The sequence below is a fragment of the Schistocerca gregaria genome, chromosome 1 (genome assembly GCF_023897955.1).
Source record: "Schistocerca gregaria isolate iqSchGreg1 chromosome 1, iqSchGreg1.2, whole genome shotgun sequence".
Lineage (NCBI taxonomy): Eukaryota > Metazoa > Arthropoda > Insecta > Orthoptera > Acrididae > Schistocerca > Schistocerca gregaria.
Window position 1 is genome coordinate 258,003,516 of NC_064920.1, and position 14,253 is coordinate 258,017,768.

A 14,253-nucleotide genomic window follows, 5' to 3' on the forward strand; every position below is an offset into this window, starting at 1 on the left:
TAGTGACTTAATAAACTACTTTCCATTTGTACATATATTGAGAGACTGTAACTTTGGAAGTCAGGCTTTAATGCACTGAAAAATCCATGCAATGACAAAAGTTAAAAGCTGTAAAATTGTCCTGTATTACCAAATGTTTGGTTACAGTCAATCTTGTTGCTATGTTGGTAGTGGAGACCTATTCTTATCATTGCTATGGCATTTATGATAACAACGTGTTGCAGCTGATACTTTGTTACCATGTGGCATGTAGGTGAATGCATGATTCCAACATTCAAATCAAAAGCTGAGCAAGTTGAAATACAAATGATATTACTGCATTTACTAACTGCAATAAACTTCCAGTATAGGAAAAATTTGAGTGCCTTTGTGCACCAACTGTAACAATTAGTATTTGTATCACAATATTTATGCAATACATTGTCTAATGTTCTCAATTTTTTAAATTAATAATGAATACTACTACTGTCTGCTAATGCATACTACCAATGTCTGCTTCTTTTTATTCATGTAAAGTCTCCTCATTCATGCCCCTTCCTCTTTGGCGAGATGATTTTCTTTCTGTGATAACTCCAACACAGCTTAAAAATTGTTACTGTTTCTTTCTCTCAGAATTAGAAATTTGCTCTATTTTGTTTATGCAGTTTACATTCTTGCTCAGAATGACCTTTCAGTGAGTCCCTGACTTACATCCTCTACACGGCACAGTCATGTTAATGTGACCACCTGTTAGAAGCTTGAATAACCACTTTTTGCTGTGTGGACATGCAGGAAAAGTCATTGAGGTTCTAGAAGATACCGATGAGCATGGGGAACCGTGCCAACTCCAGTGTTATGTTCTGCTTTGCTAGGTTTCTATGTTGGGTAAACATGTTGCGAACAGCCCAACTGAGGTGATCCCACAGATTCTCAACTGGGTTTAAATCTGGGTGGGAGGGAGGGGAGGGGGGTTGGTGGCCATAGAGTATGATAAACTCATCCTGATGTTCTTTGAAGAGTGCACACATTCTGTGAGATATTGCATTGTCCTGCTTGTAGATTCTATTGTGCTAGGGAAAAACAAACTGTGTATAGGATGGATGTGGTCCACTAGGATAGATGCATTCTTTTGTTCATACACTGTGTCTTCCAGAATGACAAGATCACCCAGGGAATGCCCTGAAAACGTTCCCCAGACCATAACACTCCCTCCTTTGTCCTGGACCCTTCTGACAATTGTTACAGGACAGTACATGCCAAAGACAAGCCGTCCAAAGGAGCATAAAATGTAATTCATCTGAAAAAGCTACCTGGCACTACTCAATGGACATCCAATTGCTGTATCGGTGTGCAAAATCCAACCTTGGTCAGCGATGAACAGCAGTCAGCATTGTTGTACGAACTATGTGCCTGCTGCAGAGGCCCATATGCAGCAACATTTGCTGAACTTTCATTGAGGACACACTGTTGGTAGCCCCTTAGTTCATCTGGACATTCAGTTGCTCAACACTTCCACATCCATTCACCCATACACATCTTGGAAGCTGTTGTTCACCCCTGTCATCTATTGCTCATATTGCAACACAGTTGCCTCAACACGAGTTTTGGATAGCACCATTTTGCCATGCACTGTATATTTTAACCACGACGGCAAGTGATCAGTTTACAAACTTAGCTGTTTCAGAAATGCTCGCACCCTTTGTCCGAAAGCCATGTTGTGCCCTTTTGGACATCAGGTAAATCACTCTGTTTCCACATTATGACGAAGACTGTCCTTTTCTGTGCATCCTCTGACACACCCTCCACTACCAGTGCTGCCACAAGCCATATGAGAGGGGTTATTGCATGTCAATGTCGAACACAGGCATTGGTCACATTGTGACTGGACCATGTATCATTAACCACAGGATTGTCAGATCCTCAACTAACTCACTCAAATTCAAACTACAGAATCTAACAAAACATTGAGCTTTAGTACTGAACATTGTTGTAGTCTGATCAAACAATGGGCTTGAATTCAGTTGGGTTGGCTTGAAATCTTTTTCCAACCAATCTGATTTTGTTTTTCTGCCCGTAGCTTTCTTACAAGATAAGTGGGTGTGGTTTTGGAATGACCGATTCCCTCTTGGACATGTACCCAATAATTTTTTTGCTATGTTTTCATTACCTTACTATTAAAAAGTTATTAAGCACTATGGACAATGGAGTAAGAAAAAGGGATGTTAGTGCCTCGTGAAGAAACTTCTCCATGTTTAAATTTATTGTAGATGTCATAGTATTATTTTTGTTTGTAAATATGATGAATGTATTAGTAACTGCTTATTTGTAAGTTTTGTTGTGTTATTCATATTTATTTAAAACACTGTCTCTGGTTCACAGTTGCTTTGTCCATTATTGAACTGCATGGAAATCACTTTGCTGAAATGATGTATAAGGAATACAAATGGTGGCATTCAACTTTACTGCGATGGATTGAAATGCCTGACAAAGACAAAAAGGCAGGGATCGCAGCTTTGCAAAGCTTCTATGACATTATTGCAGATGTGTTGTGTAAGGAAACAGATGACACGGCAAAAACAGTGTTTGAGGTATGAGGTTTGTAATACAATTTTAAGTGCAAGCACATATATAACCAATAGGTAGTGTATTGCTTCCTGTGAAAAGGAAGAAAGTGAAAATATTGTCTAGTGTTGGGTGTCACTTGTAGGTGTCTTGCCTCTCCTCCAGACATTCTTTTTTTTCCATTCATGGTTGATGCTCTAGTCAGTATAAATTAAGAGCTCATAAAGGAGTGGCTAATAAGGTTTTATTTTTGTAAGTTTTTGAGTGGTTCAAGATTTACAATTTTTTTGTTAATGCCTCCAGATACCTGTTATAGACTTCTGCAACAGAGTGTAAAAACTCTGTTCTAAAACTCGGAGACAATTTGTAATCTGTAGGAAAATTGTGTGTACTTCTGGTAGTGTATTTGTGAGTGCAGAGTTTGCACTAAATTCACTCATATTACTAACACTAAAAACCATCAGGGAATATATGTCTTAGCAGACAAATGTAAGAATAACTAGGCCCCTGAAGAGGCTTACAGAAGGTGTGAAGCAGCTTACAGAAGGTGTGAAGCAGCTTACAGAAGATGTGAAGAGGCTTACTGAAGATGTGAAGTTACTAGTATTACGCAGTGTTATTACTGTACCCACCTGTTGAATAAAAACTTCATTCACCTTAGCTGCGTTTCCCAAAAGATTGTGCCATTCAAAATATGCTAGCAATCCTGTCTTCAGGCCAACACAATCCCCCTGAGAGAGCTCACCACTCTGTGGCGGGTTCAAGCATGGCTACCATTGGGTCCCACCCTTTGCAGCATTTTCCGCCTTCTGTGCTGCATGTCTATCTTCTTGCTGTTCTTTTTCCCCTCCATTCGGGAACATGTCTAGGGTGTTTTTTGGAATGTGTTCCGCATTTTCAGCGGCTGACATCAGAAAATTCTCACCACTGTTTTTCATTTCTCTTTTTCTTTCTTCATTTGCCTTCTCCTATCCTTCCTCCACTTCAGCTTTGAGGTTCCTCTTTTGCTTCTTCCTCCCTGTGCACACCTGAAGGCTGGCCCGCATGTCTGACGTGTAAAAGGTGACTGGGTAACTCATAATTCCCAGCCCTGGGTTGACAGTTAGGGTTTGCATGTCCCCTGCGTTCAGGCCAGGCTCAGGGAGAGGTGACTGCCTGAGCTGGTACCTTCCCAAATTGCTGATTTGTCCTTCTGTCAGGTGTTTGTGAGGTGTGAACAATCACCAAAGGTGGATGAGGCCCTGTCTGAGGAGAGGGAGGGGGGGGGGGGGGGTGCTCCAGTTGGAAGGAGCTAACCATTGGAAATTCTGGCAATCACGGGGGATTTTCTCACAATGAACCACTCATCACATTCATAGTCAATGGCTACCAAATATAAACTGGATGAAGTTCCTGATTCAAAGACCATGCCAGTTGCGCCACGTTTCCTAGTGGTATCATGTACTAAAGGAGGTCAGTTCTTTGCAATGGTAAATCCGGTCTTCTTCAGAAAGGTGTTGATGCAATTGCCGGCCGTGTGAAATACTGCTCCCATTTACGCAATGGAACTCTGCTTTCAGAGACTGCTTTTGATTCTCAAGCACAAAATCTGCTTGCCACTTTGTTTTTCCGTGGTTATCCTATTCGTTTCACCCATAGAGCTCTGAATTCTTCCCTTGGTGTTATTTACACTAGGCTGCTTGATGGTCTGACTGAGGAATAAATCCTGTTTGATCAGGTGTCATTGCAGTCCATCGGGTGATGAAAAAGGTGGATGCATCCTTAGTGCCCATATGTACTCTTTTTCTTACTTTTGATAGAGTGATGCTTCCCTCCAAGATCAAAGCAGGCTATGGAGTTATCAAAGTCTGACTGTACATTCTGATCCCAATGCAGTGTTATCAGTGTCATTGTTTGAACCGCACTCAAACATTCTGTCGACACCTGGCCAAAAGTGTAACCTGTGGTAGGTATGTTGCCTCCTCCCCACTGTATCAGCTGTAGTGGTGACCATATCACCTTGTCTCGAGATTGTCGCATGTACTGCAATGGGCAGGCTGCGCAGGAGATCTGGATAAAGGAGTAAATGCCTTATTCAGTCGCTTGCAAGTTATTGGCTAGTTGCAAACCCTGTGTTCTACCATCTGGCACTTACAGTACTGTCCCTGCTACATCTTGCTCCATGAAGGACTTGACCGTGCTGATGTGTGACCTCAAATTCAGCACTGCAGTTGTGAAATTGCCAAGTGTCATGGTACCATCAGTGTCTTCTCATCCAGCTGTGCAACAAGCCACAAAACTTTCACCTCGCACGGCAGAGTCACCTGCTACACAACTGGCAGACCAAAAAGGGCAGAAGGAATACTGCCACGAAGATTTCCTACATCCCTCCAGCCAGCAAACATCTTAGTCTTCCTCTGCCCACCGGAAAGGCTTTCATCACTGCAGAGATCCTCTTCACTACGTGATACCCTCACCTGGCTGACCTCCACGTCGCTGGTGCTCACTACCAACCATTTTTCTACCCTGGACTCCACAGATAGAGGGAGAACGGTGGTGCCTCTGTAGATCTCATGCAGCAGGATCTTTCAGCATCTGCGCCCTATAGCAGAGAGTTTGAAGGCTGGCATTCGGCAGCCGCAGAGGTAGCACCCCTTCATTTTGTCCCTCCTCCCCTTTCCTCGTCATGACTCTCCTTCATTTGCAGCCTTAGATTCAACAAGGAGGAATTATGGCTGCTGTTGGAAGGCAACATCACTTGTTCTCTGCCTCCAGGAAATAAAATTGCATCCTCATGACCACTTTGACCTTCCTCCGAGGATGGCGTTCCATCTCACGGGGGAACCATGCTGCTCATGTGGGATGATATTCATAGTCAACCCATCTCCCTTGCTACCTGCCTTCAAGCCATTGAAGTTTGCCTTTTCCTTCCTCACTTGACCTTTTTCTCTTTGAACTGTTACATCCCCCCCCCTCCCCCCCTCATTTGATGTCACCAGGGCAGACTTTCTTGAGCTTATTGGGCAGCTATCTCATCCCTTTCCGCTGCTCGGTGACTTAAATGCACACCATCCCCTTTGGGGCTCTCTCAGAACCTGTGAAAGAGGTGCCCTCCTTGCTGATCTTGTCAGTCATCTAAACCACCTCTGCCTTAACAGAGGAGCACCCATGTTCCTTTCAGACTCCTCACACACCTATTCTCATTTGGACCTCTCCTGCATTGCCCAACTTGCCCATCATCCCAAGTGGTCCGTTCTCTCTGGTGCATACTCGAGTGACCATTTTCCATATGCTCTCTGTTAGCTGACTCCTACCCCACTTATGTGCACACCCAAATGGCAGCTTTACTCCTCCCTCATGACCTTTGCTGGACAACATTTTCCCAGTTGTGATGACCAGGTAGAATATCTCACAAACGTTATCCTTATCACTGCAGGACGTTCCATTCCTCGCAGTTCCTCTCTACCACACTCTGTCCCGGTCCCTTTATGAACTGAGGTGTGCCACAATCCAATTCACACCTGGAGACATGTTCTCTATGTTTTTAACCCTCATCCTATGGTGGCAAACTGCGTTCATTATAAACAGTTGCATTCACATTGTCGTCGCATTCTTTGGGGTAGCAAAAATGCTAGCTGGATTTCATTCACCAGTTATTTTACCAGTTTCGTGCTGAATGTATGCACGGTCAGGTTCAAGCTGGAGTTGAGTCTGTGGTGGTTCAAAAGTATTTTTCTTATAATGAATTGTGGCCTACTCACTGAAGTGACCACTAACATGAACTAGCATGTTTGTTTAAACATTCTGAATGATTAAGTGGCCTTTCAGTCAACATTTATATGGTGAGTATGGTATTGATACCCACGTCTTTCAAGACGGCAGCAGCGCTGGAATAAACTGTGACTGGTTTTCTGAACATTCCCCCACACTATTACATCTAAATTGCCATACAAAATCAGCTGAATTGAACACCATATAAAATCTGTGAGATATGTTGTTGGAACGGTGGCTAAAATGCCGACATCACTATCCCTGCAATTTGGTAGAATTGCACAATCAGCTCCCCAGAGTGTGACTTAACCTGGATCTGACATATCTGCACAACCGTTTGGACTTACTTCCTAACTGAATCGAGGCAGTTGCCAAGTCCAGTGGCAGAATTAAATGGTATTAAATGATGCTTGCAATAAATTCTCTAGGAATTACTATTTTTTTGTCTATTGGGCTTATAATCTGTTAATGTATGACACATGGAAGTGTAAGTGCACCTTATATTTTCAGAGGACCAATTCTGTCCTAAGGATCTATTCTTTTTCTGTGAGACCATGCTGTACAATGATGTGAATGTGGTTGTTGAAAAAGTATTCCCCTTTTATGTATCCTTCCACAAGGGCTAGCTATTGAAAGCGGGTGAATAACAGTTCATATACTTGTTTAAAAATGAAATGTCATCATGTGAAAATTTCCTGACAAGAGGAGGAGCCTTTTGACAGAACTGAAACACAGCTGCTAGTGTGTGCTATTTACTTTCATGCACTACAGACAATGCAGCCAGAAATGTTTAACTAATGCACAAACTTGACACTATATACAAACCACAGAAAAATGTAGGTATTTAGTTTAGGTGCCCCAGGTTGTTCAACAATGTGTACCAAATGTGGAGTTAAAATACTACACAATTCCACAGTATCAGTCTCCCACAAAGGTGTAACATACAATCACGGAAAAAATGCAACCCCAAAAAATAATTAATGTAGATTAAAGAAATTTCAGAAATATGTATTTAAGTGATTAACATTGCAAATTTAATGTAAGCATGAGGTGAGCCACTGGAAATGTAGAATGCTAATACATTAATAACCTGTGTAACTGTCAGAATGGTGAACCATGCATGCATTGTGTTGTACATTTGCCATTTTGGGATGGAGTTCCATGCCTGTGGCACTTGGTCAGTCAACACCAGGATGGTTAATGCTGGTTGTGGACGTGCTGAAGTTGTTGTCCGATAATGTCTCATATGTGCTCGATTGGAGACAGCTCTGGTGACCGAGCAGGCCAAGGCAACATGTCCACTCTGTAGAGCATGTTGGTTTATAACAGCAGTATGTGGGTGAGCGTTATCCTGTTCGAAAATTCCCCCTGGGATGCTGTTCATGAAAGGGAGCACAGCATGTTGAATTATCATCAGATTGACATACATATGTGCAATCAGGGTGCATAGGATAACCAGGAGTGTTCCTGATCTCATAGAAAATTGTAGCTCAGGCTGTAACTCTAAGTGAAGGTTCAGTGTTTTTAGGCTGCAGACAGGTTGGTTGCAGGCTCTCAACTGGCCGCCTACTAGCCAACATATTGCCAATACTGGCACCAAGGAATAACCAGTTTTCATCATAAAATGTAACAGCCCTCCACATTACCTTCCAATGAGCTCTTCATTGACCCCACTGAAGTGGCAAATGGTGGTGGTTTTAGGTCAGTGGAATGCGCGCAACAGGGCTTCTGGTATGGAGCTGTCCTCGAAGTAAGTGATTTCGAGCAGCTGGTTATGTAACAGTGGTACCAACAGCTGCTTAGATCACTGCTGCAGATGCAGTACAATGCACCTGAGCCATATGCCGAGCATGATGGTCTTCCCCCTGCGTAGTGTCACATGGCTGTTCAGAGTCTGGTTTTCTTGTGAGTGTACCTTCCTGTGACCACCACTGCCAACGGTCACATACATTGGCTACAGTCCTGCCAAGTGTTTCTGCAGTATCGTGGAAGACACATCCAGCTTCTCATAGCCTTAATACATGATGTTGTTCAAACTCAGAGGTGTTAATTATGGCGTTTTTGTCATCATAAAGGCATTATTGACGAACATCAACTCACCAGGTCTAATCTCAGAAGTAACTAATGATTACAATTGTTACAGCGTGTATTCGAAGCAAACCTGATTGTATCCTCATGATAATGCTACAGGCATCACCCTAATGTGACTGGCGCAAAATTTGAATAGACATCATATTTCAGATGTAGAAACACACATATCAACTTTAGTTCCTTTTTTTCCATCGTTGAAGTTTAGTCACTGCTTCTTGTGTACATTTCATTACCATTTATGTATGTGTAGATGCACATCCATAATCTGTGAACAACTGTATGGCGGAGGGTACTTAACACTTTCATGAAATATTACTGTTCCTTCCTGTCCCACTTGTGTATGGAGTGCAGGAAAAATGAGTGCTTAAATGCATATGTGTGACTGTAATTAGTCTAGTCTTGTCATTGGAATTCCTATGGGAGCTATGTGCAGGGGGATTGTCGTATATTCTTAAATTTGTCCCTTAATAATGCTTCTTGGAAGTTTGTAACTAGGCTTTCACAGTATTACTGGCATCTTCAAATCTCGTGTTAATTCAGGTTTTTCACCATTTCCATGACATTCTCCAGTGAGTCAAATGTATCTGTAATCATTTGTGCAGACTTCCTTGTACTCTTATAGTAAATCTTTGTTGACAGCAAAATAGGGTTTATTTAGTAACAAGGTCATTCCATGCCAAGTGGTCTACAGCTTCCCACGTGACCATATGTATTTTGATGAAATTTTGTCTTGACATATGCACATGTGCCTAACAAACTTTACTAAAGTTTCACAATCACCAATTCAATACTTATGGAGATACAGTCACTTCCACAATGAGATTTTCACTCTTCAGAGGAGTGTGTGCTGATATGAAACTTCCTGGCAGATTAAAACTGTGTGCGGGACTGAAACTCGAACTCGGGACCTTTGCCTTTTGCGGGCAAGTGCTCTACCAACTGAGCTACCCAAGCACAACTCATGTCCCATCCTCACAGCTTTACTTCTGCCAGTACCTCGTCTCCTACCTTCCAAACTTTACAGAAGCTCTCCTGCAAACCTTACAGAACTAGCACTCCTGAAAGAAAGGATATTGCGGAGACTTGCGGCAATTTTGGGACATACCATCTACGGCAGCATTTTCTAGAAAGAAACAAAACTACACCGTCTTGTATACGTTTGTGCACCCTCGTGCACTAACTTTTTGCACTCTCTTGCACTGAATAATAATAATAATAAATTCCTGAGCAATTTTTGTATAGATAATTGGAAGCAAATTTGGCTGAGAAAGTAGCTGCTTGAAAAAAATGTGAAGATGAGTGTTTTATATCTCCAGAAGTAAGTGCATGATAAACCTGAAACTTTGCACATGATAATTTAACATCACCAGGTCGTAGAACATAAAATTTCGTTTTCCTTCTGCTTTCCAGTATTTTACAAATTGAGGACTAAGTTGGTGACTTTTATAAGAATGCCAAAAATGGGTATTTTTAACACTCTTTTATGGAAAAGTATTTTTTGCAAGCTCTTTTAAACTATTTTTGTTAGAAAGGCCATGTCAAAAACCAACTAAAAACGTAGATTTGAATTTGCAATGCATGTGTATAAACCTAAAAAATAACGTGATGAAAACACAGTGAAAATATTGGCGTAATCCCCTGGTACACAAATTAAATCATAATTTTTTTATTATGTTTTCCAGTTTTTTATTACTGTCTGGGGAAGATAACATCAAAACTCCTGGTGCATAGGGAATGAGCCCAAGTCAGAAGAACTCAAAAAAATACAGAAAAGAAGCATACTCCAACCAGTTTTACTGCTGCAGTAACTAAAGACTCACATTAGTGATAAATTTCAAAATTTAACTATGCATTACCAAGGAACTGGAGACTAGGGTAGTGAAAGTGTTGAACAGTTGCAACACTTATTCTATAAACTGCCTTCAGGTTTTTCAACATTGTCGCATGTGTAGATTTTGATGAAGTTTGCAACATGTTCTGGAAAAGGCTTAATGCCAATGAAGATTTTGAATGTGTCTTTTTATTTCACTGTGCTGTTGATGTGATAGTTTAGTTTCAGCCTAAAACATTCTATATTTTGTATTAACATTGTTTGCAGTTATGCAGAACATAAGTGTCCAAATGAAAAAAAGTATAAATATGTTGATGTGGCCCATTGTGGCTTAACCACTGGTGCTTTCTTTTAAGATGAGAAAACCAGCATCTGGATCACCATGGTGGACATGCACGAAGCTGTGCAGCAGTAGCCGTGTGTGGGTATCTGTACCACAGGATCCCAAGTTTGATAAGATTGATTGTTTCCGTAGGGTCTCAAGCCTGTTAATGTGTCCTAGACCAAAGCTAGAAGAGTTTTCTTTTGTGTTCTTAGGTTTATGTTTACTGCAAACAGATTGAATTTTTTGTGGGGTGTCATTAATTTACTGTTGAATATCATAAGGAAAACTAGACTGCCAGCCAGATGCTGGCACTGATGGAGCTGGAATAGCTGCAGTAACGTGCTGTTCCAGAATCCAGCACTGTCAATCTTTCACGGCCAATAAAATGAATTTTTTGGCAATGTGTGTGTTACATAAATTTCAATCCACCACTCTTTTTCATAAATGCATGCAGCCTCTTGTCTTGATTGGAGGTCTGATTTTTCATGGACTTCCTTCACTGCATTCACTAATTTTGACCAGAAAAAATGGTGCATCATTCCAAACTCTACAGACCTAAATTGTTGTTCCATCAGTTGGCAAACACTGATGATTCTGTAGTTTGTGCTAGGGTATGACCATGTTTAGCCCGTCCAGCTAGGTGCACGGTCTGACACGCTGCTTCCTGAGCTGGAAGGCATGCCGGTCCCCAGCATGAATCTGCACAGCGAATTAGTGTTGAGGTCCAATGTGCCGGCCAGCCTGTGGGTGCTTTTTAAGGCGGTTTTCCTTCTCCCTCAGCGAATGCAGGCTGGTTCCCCTTATTCCGTCCCAGTTACGCTACGTCGATGATAGCTGCGCAAACACTGTCTCCACGTACACATACACCATAATTACTCTACCACACAAATATGTGGGGTTACACTTGTCTGGTATGAGATGTTCCCGTGAGGGGGGCAAAAATAGCAGCTGGTAAAAGGAAATAAGGAAATCCAGCTCATTTTCGTAAGTTATTGTATGTGCATGATGCTGTTGTTGACAAAGACTTAGTGTTATTCACACATTTTACTACCCCGCAAGGAAGAATTTGAGCAATGTTCTCAAGATCTGCCGGTATTACAAAATGATTTTGATCTGTTATCCTCTCCATATCCAGCAAACATTGAAGAGATTTGTCCTGAGCAAAAACTAGAAATTATTAACCTGCAGTGTGACAGAGAACACACAGATAAATGTCAGTACATGAAAAACATCTTAGAATTCTATAGACATATTACTCAGGATAGATTTCTTCATTTTTGCAAACAGGTGGCTGCAATATTAATCACTGTTCTGTTCCATGTACGCTTGTGAACAATTATTCTCTACAATGAAAAGTAAGAAGATGCACCTGAGAAACTTACTGTCTGATCGCAATCTAAACTGTGCTCTGTGTCTACAGTGCACAAGAAGAATTAGTCTGGACACAGAAGCAATTGCTCAGAGGGGAGGGGGGAGGGAGAAACAAACCCTGAGAATCTCACACTTCCAGTACATCATTTTTATATAACAGTTCACAAAGTAATTGAAGAAAAATGTAGAAGTATATGTTAATATCATAATGTGGCACATGTGCACTTTTGTTTATTTGTTTCATCAGTAGCAATAATATTTCATATAGTGATTTCCATGCAACTGGTCGTGGATTTAAATTGACTGACAAACATGTGACGGCAGCTGTTGTATCCCACACTTGGCTCTCCATTTGATTCTACACTCTCCACCTTGTGCCAATATTGAGGGTACTGTGCTTGCTCCGTGAGCACATTTTGTATGAAGACCTGCTTTAGATTCAAACTTTAATGTTAGGCAATGTAATGACAGCTTGACAGACTGCAAATTTTTGTTCCTATTTCTTCAGTTAATTCATGCAAGCCATTTGCTTCTTGACCAAAGTGGATCCATTGCTTAACACAATAATTTCCTGTGGCTCATTCTGTATGAAATGTTAGTAACAACAGATGCTACAGTTTTTGTTCTAGAATGCTTTTCACAGTGGTATAGCACACATTCTTTAAGTGCAATATTGCAAACTTCCATGCTGAAAAGTTGACGTGATTGCCTCAGATTATTAGACACACGAAAAGAACACTGTCCTTATTATTATATTTTCTTTACTCTTTCATTTTTATAAAAAGGAGGAGTTTTATAGAGCTGAACATGATAGACATGTTTAAAAAACAAAAATACTTTTTTGTTTTAAAAAAAAAAAAACACTTTCTTGTTTCTTAAAGATATCTATCTTACCCTTTTTAAGCTCTCATCATTTTCATTAGGACTTCTGATTTTACTTCCCCATAAATTACTATGCTCAATCTGTGATAAACATCACAAGACTCTGGAGGTGGTCCCAACAGAGGAGTCCAAATGTCGGTTGTTAAGAATTTGCAGAAAATAGCCGCCTGGGGTGGTCTCATGGTCTGAGGCGCCTTGTCACACTCTCCCCCCCCACCCCCCATCCCCTCCCCTCCCGGTTGGAGTTTCGAGTCTTCCCGTGGGCATGGGTGTGTTTGTTGTCCTTAGCGTAAGTTAGTTTAAGTTAGATTAAGTAGTGCGTAAGCTTAGGGACTGATGATCTCAGCAGTTTGGTCCCATAAGACCTTACCACAAATTTCCAGTTTTGCAGAAAATACTTTTTTGAGAATGAAATTTTATATTCTAAGAAATCGTGGTGGTATGTTACTGCAGGCAAAGTTTAGGATTTGTCACACACTTACTTCCAGAGGTATAACAAACCAAACCTCACTTTCTTTTCTTTTCTTTTTTTTTTTTTTCTCTCAAGTGGTAACATTTTTGGATGACTTGAGTTAGTTGTGTGTATGAAACTCTTGCATGAAATCTTTTTTATTATTCTGTGCAAGAGAGTGCAAAAAGTTGTACAAGATGGTCCAAGCACATACTGCCGGAGACATTTCTAAAAAAGTTGCCATAAGCACAGGGGTACATGGTTGAATGCTGCACCATCAAACAAGGACTGTATCTCTCCAAGTATTAATTTGCTGAAAGTAAAACTTTACCAATGTTCATTTGAAACTTATGCAAGTGATCACATACAGTTACATAAAAATTCGTGATGGTCAGACTAGAACTTTTCCGAAGTTAGGCCACGTGGCATGGAAGGGACATCTATGTTCAACGTTAAACAATTTGCAGTAGTGTTGACAATTTCTGAGTAACAATATAGCAATTTTCTTCCAAATCATTTTGATCAAATTTTCTGTTCTTGATTTTGTATTTTACTCATTTACAGTATTTCATTGGTTATTTCCACGAAAAAATGGCTAGTAAATCCACACCAATTGCTGTCCTTCATACAGTCATAAAAGCATTTGGTGACTTCTCCAAGGCTTGTGAATCCCGCTGGTCATCAGAAGATGTAGAATATGCGTTTTGTTTTATTTTGCAATGTGCTGAGGGTATATGTTTGGAGTGAGTATCCTTTGAAATATTTCTTCTGTTACTGTTAATTTGCAATGTACACTGTAGGGTTACTTGATAAAAATTGTAAATTTAGTTCTGTAAATGTAATTGTAATGTAAAACATGTCAGTTGAAAAAAAGTTGCATAGTACGCAGTTGATTAATGTAAGAGTGTTTACAGAATTTCTATAATGCTTGTCAAAAAACTAGACTTGTCAGCAGCACATTACATTTTTATTCTGTTGCAAATATCTGTTAATTTCAGATATTAGAAAAAC

General features: G+C 40.7%; 1 protein-coding gene across 1 annotated transcript in view; it reads left to right on the plus strand.

Moving 5' to 3' along the window:
* LOC126341345 (DNA-dependent protein kinase catalytic subunit-like) overlaps window positions 1–14,253 on the plus strand; it is a 526,946-nt gene that overhangs the window by 71,986 nt on the left and 440,707 nt on the right. The window contains exons 6-7 of the mRNA XM_050001770.1: window positions 2,359–2,567; window positions 13,807–13,985. Coding sequence (XP_049857727.1) covers window positions 2,359–2,567; window positions 13,807–13,985 — 388 coding nt within the window. The remainder of the gene's footprint in view (window positions 1–2,358; window positions 2,568–13,806; window positions 13,986–14,253) is intronic.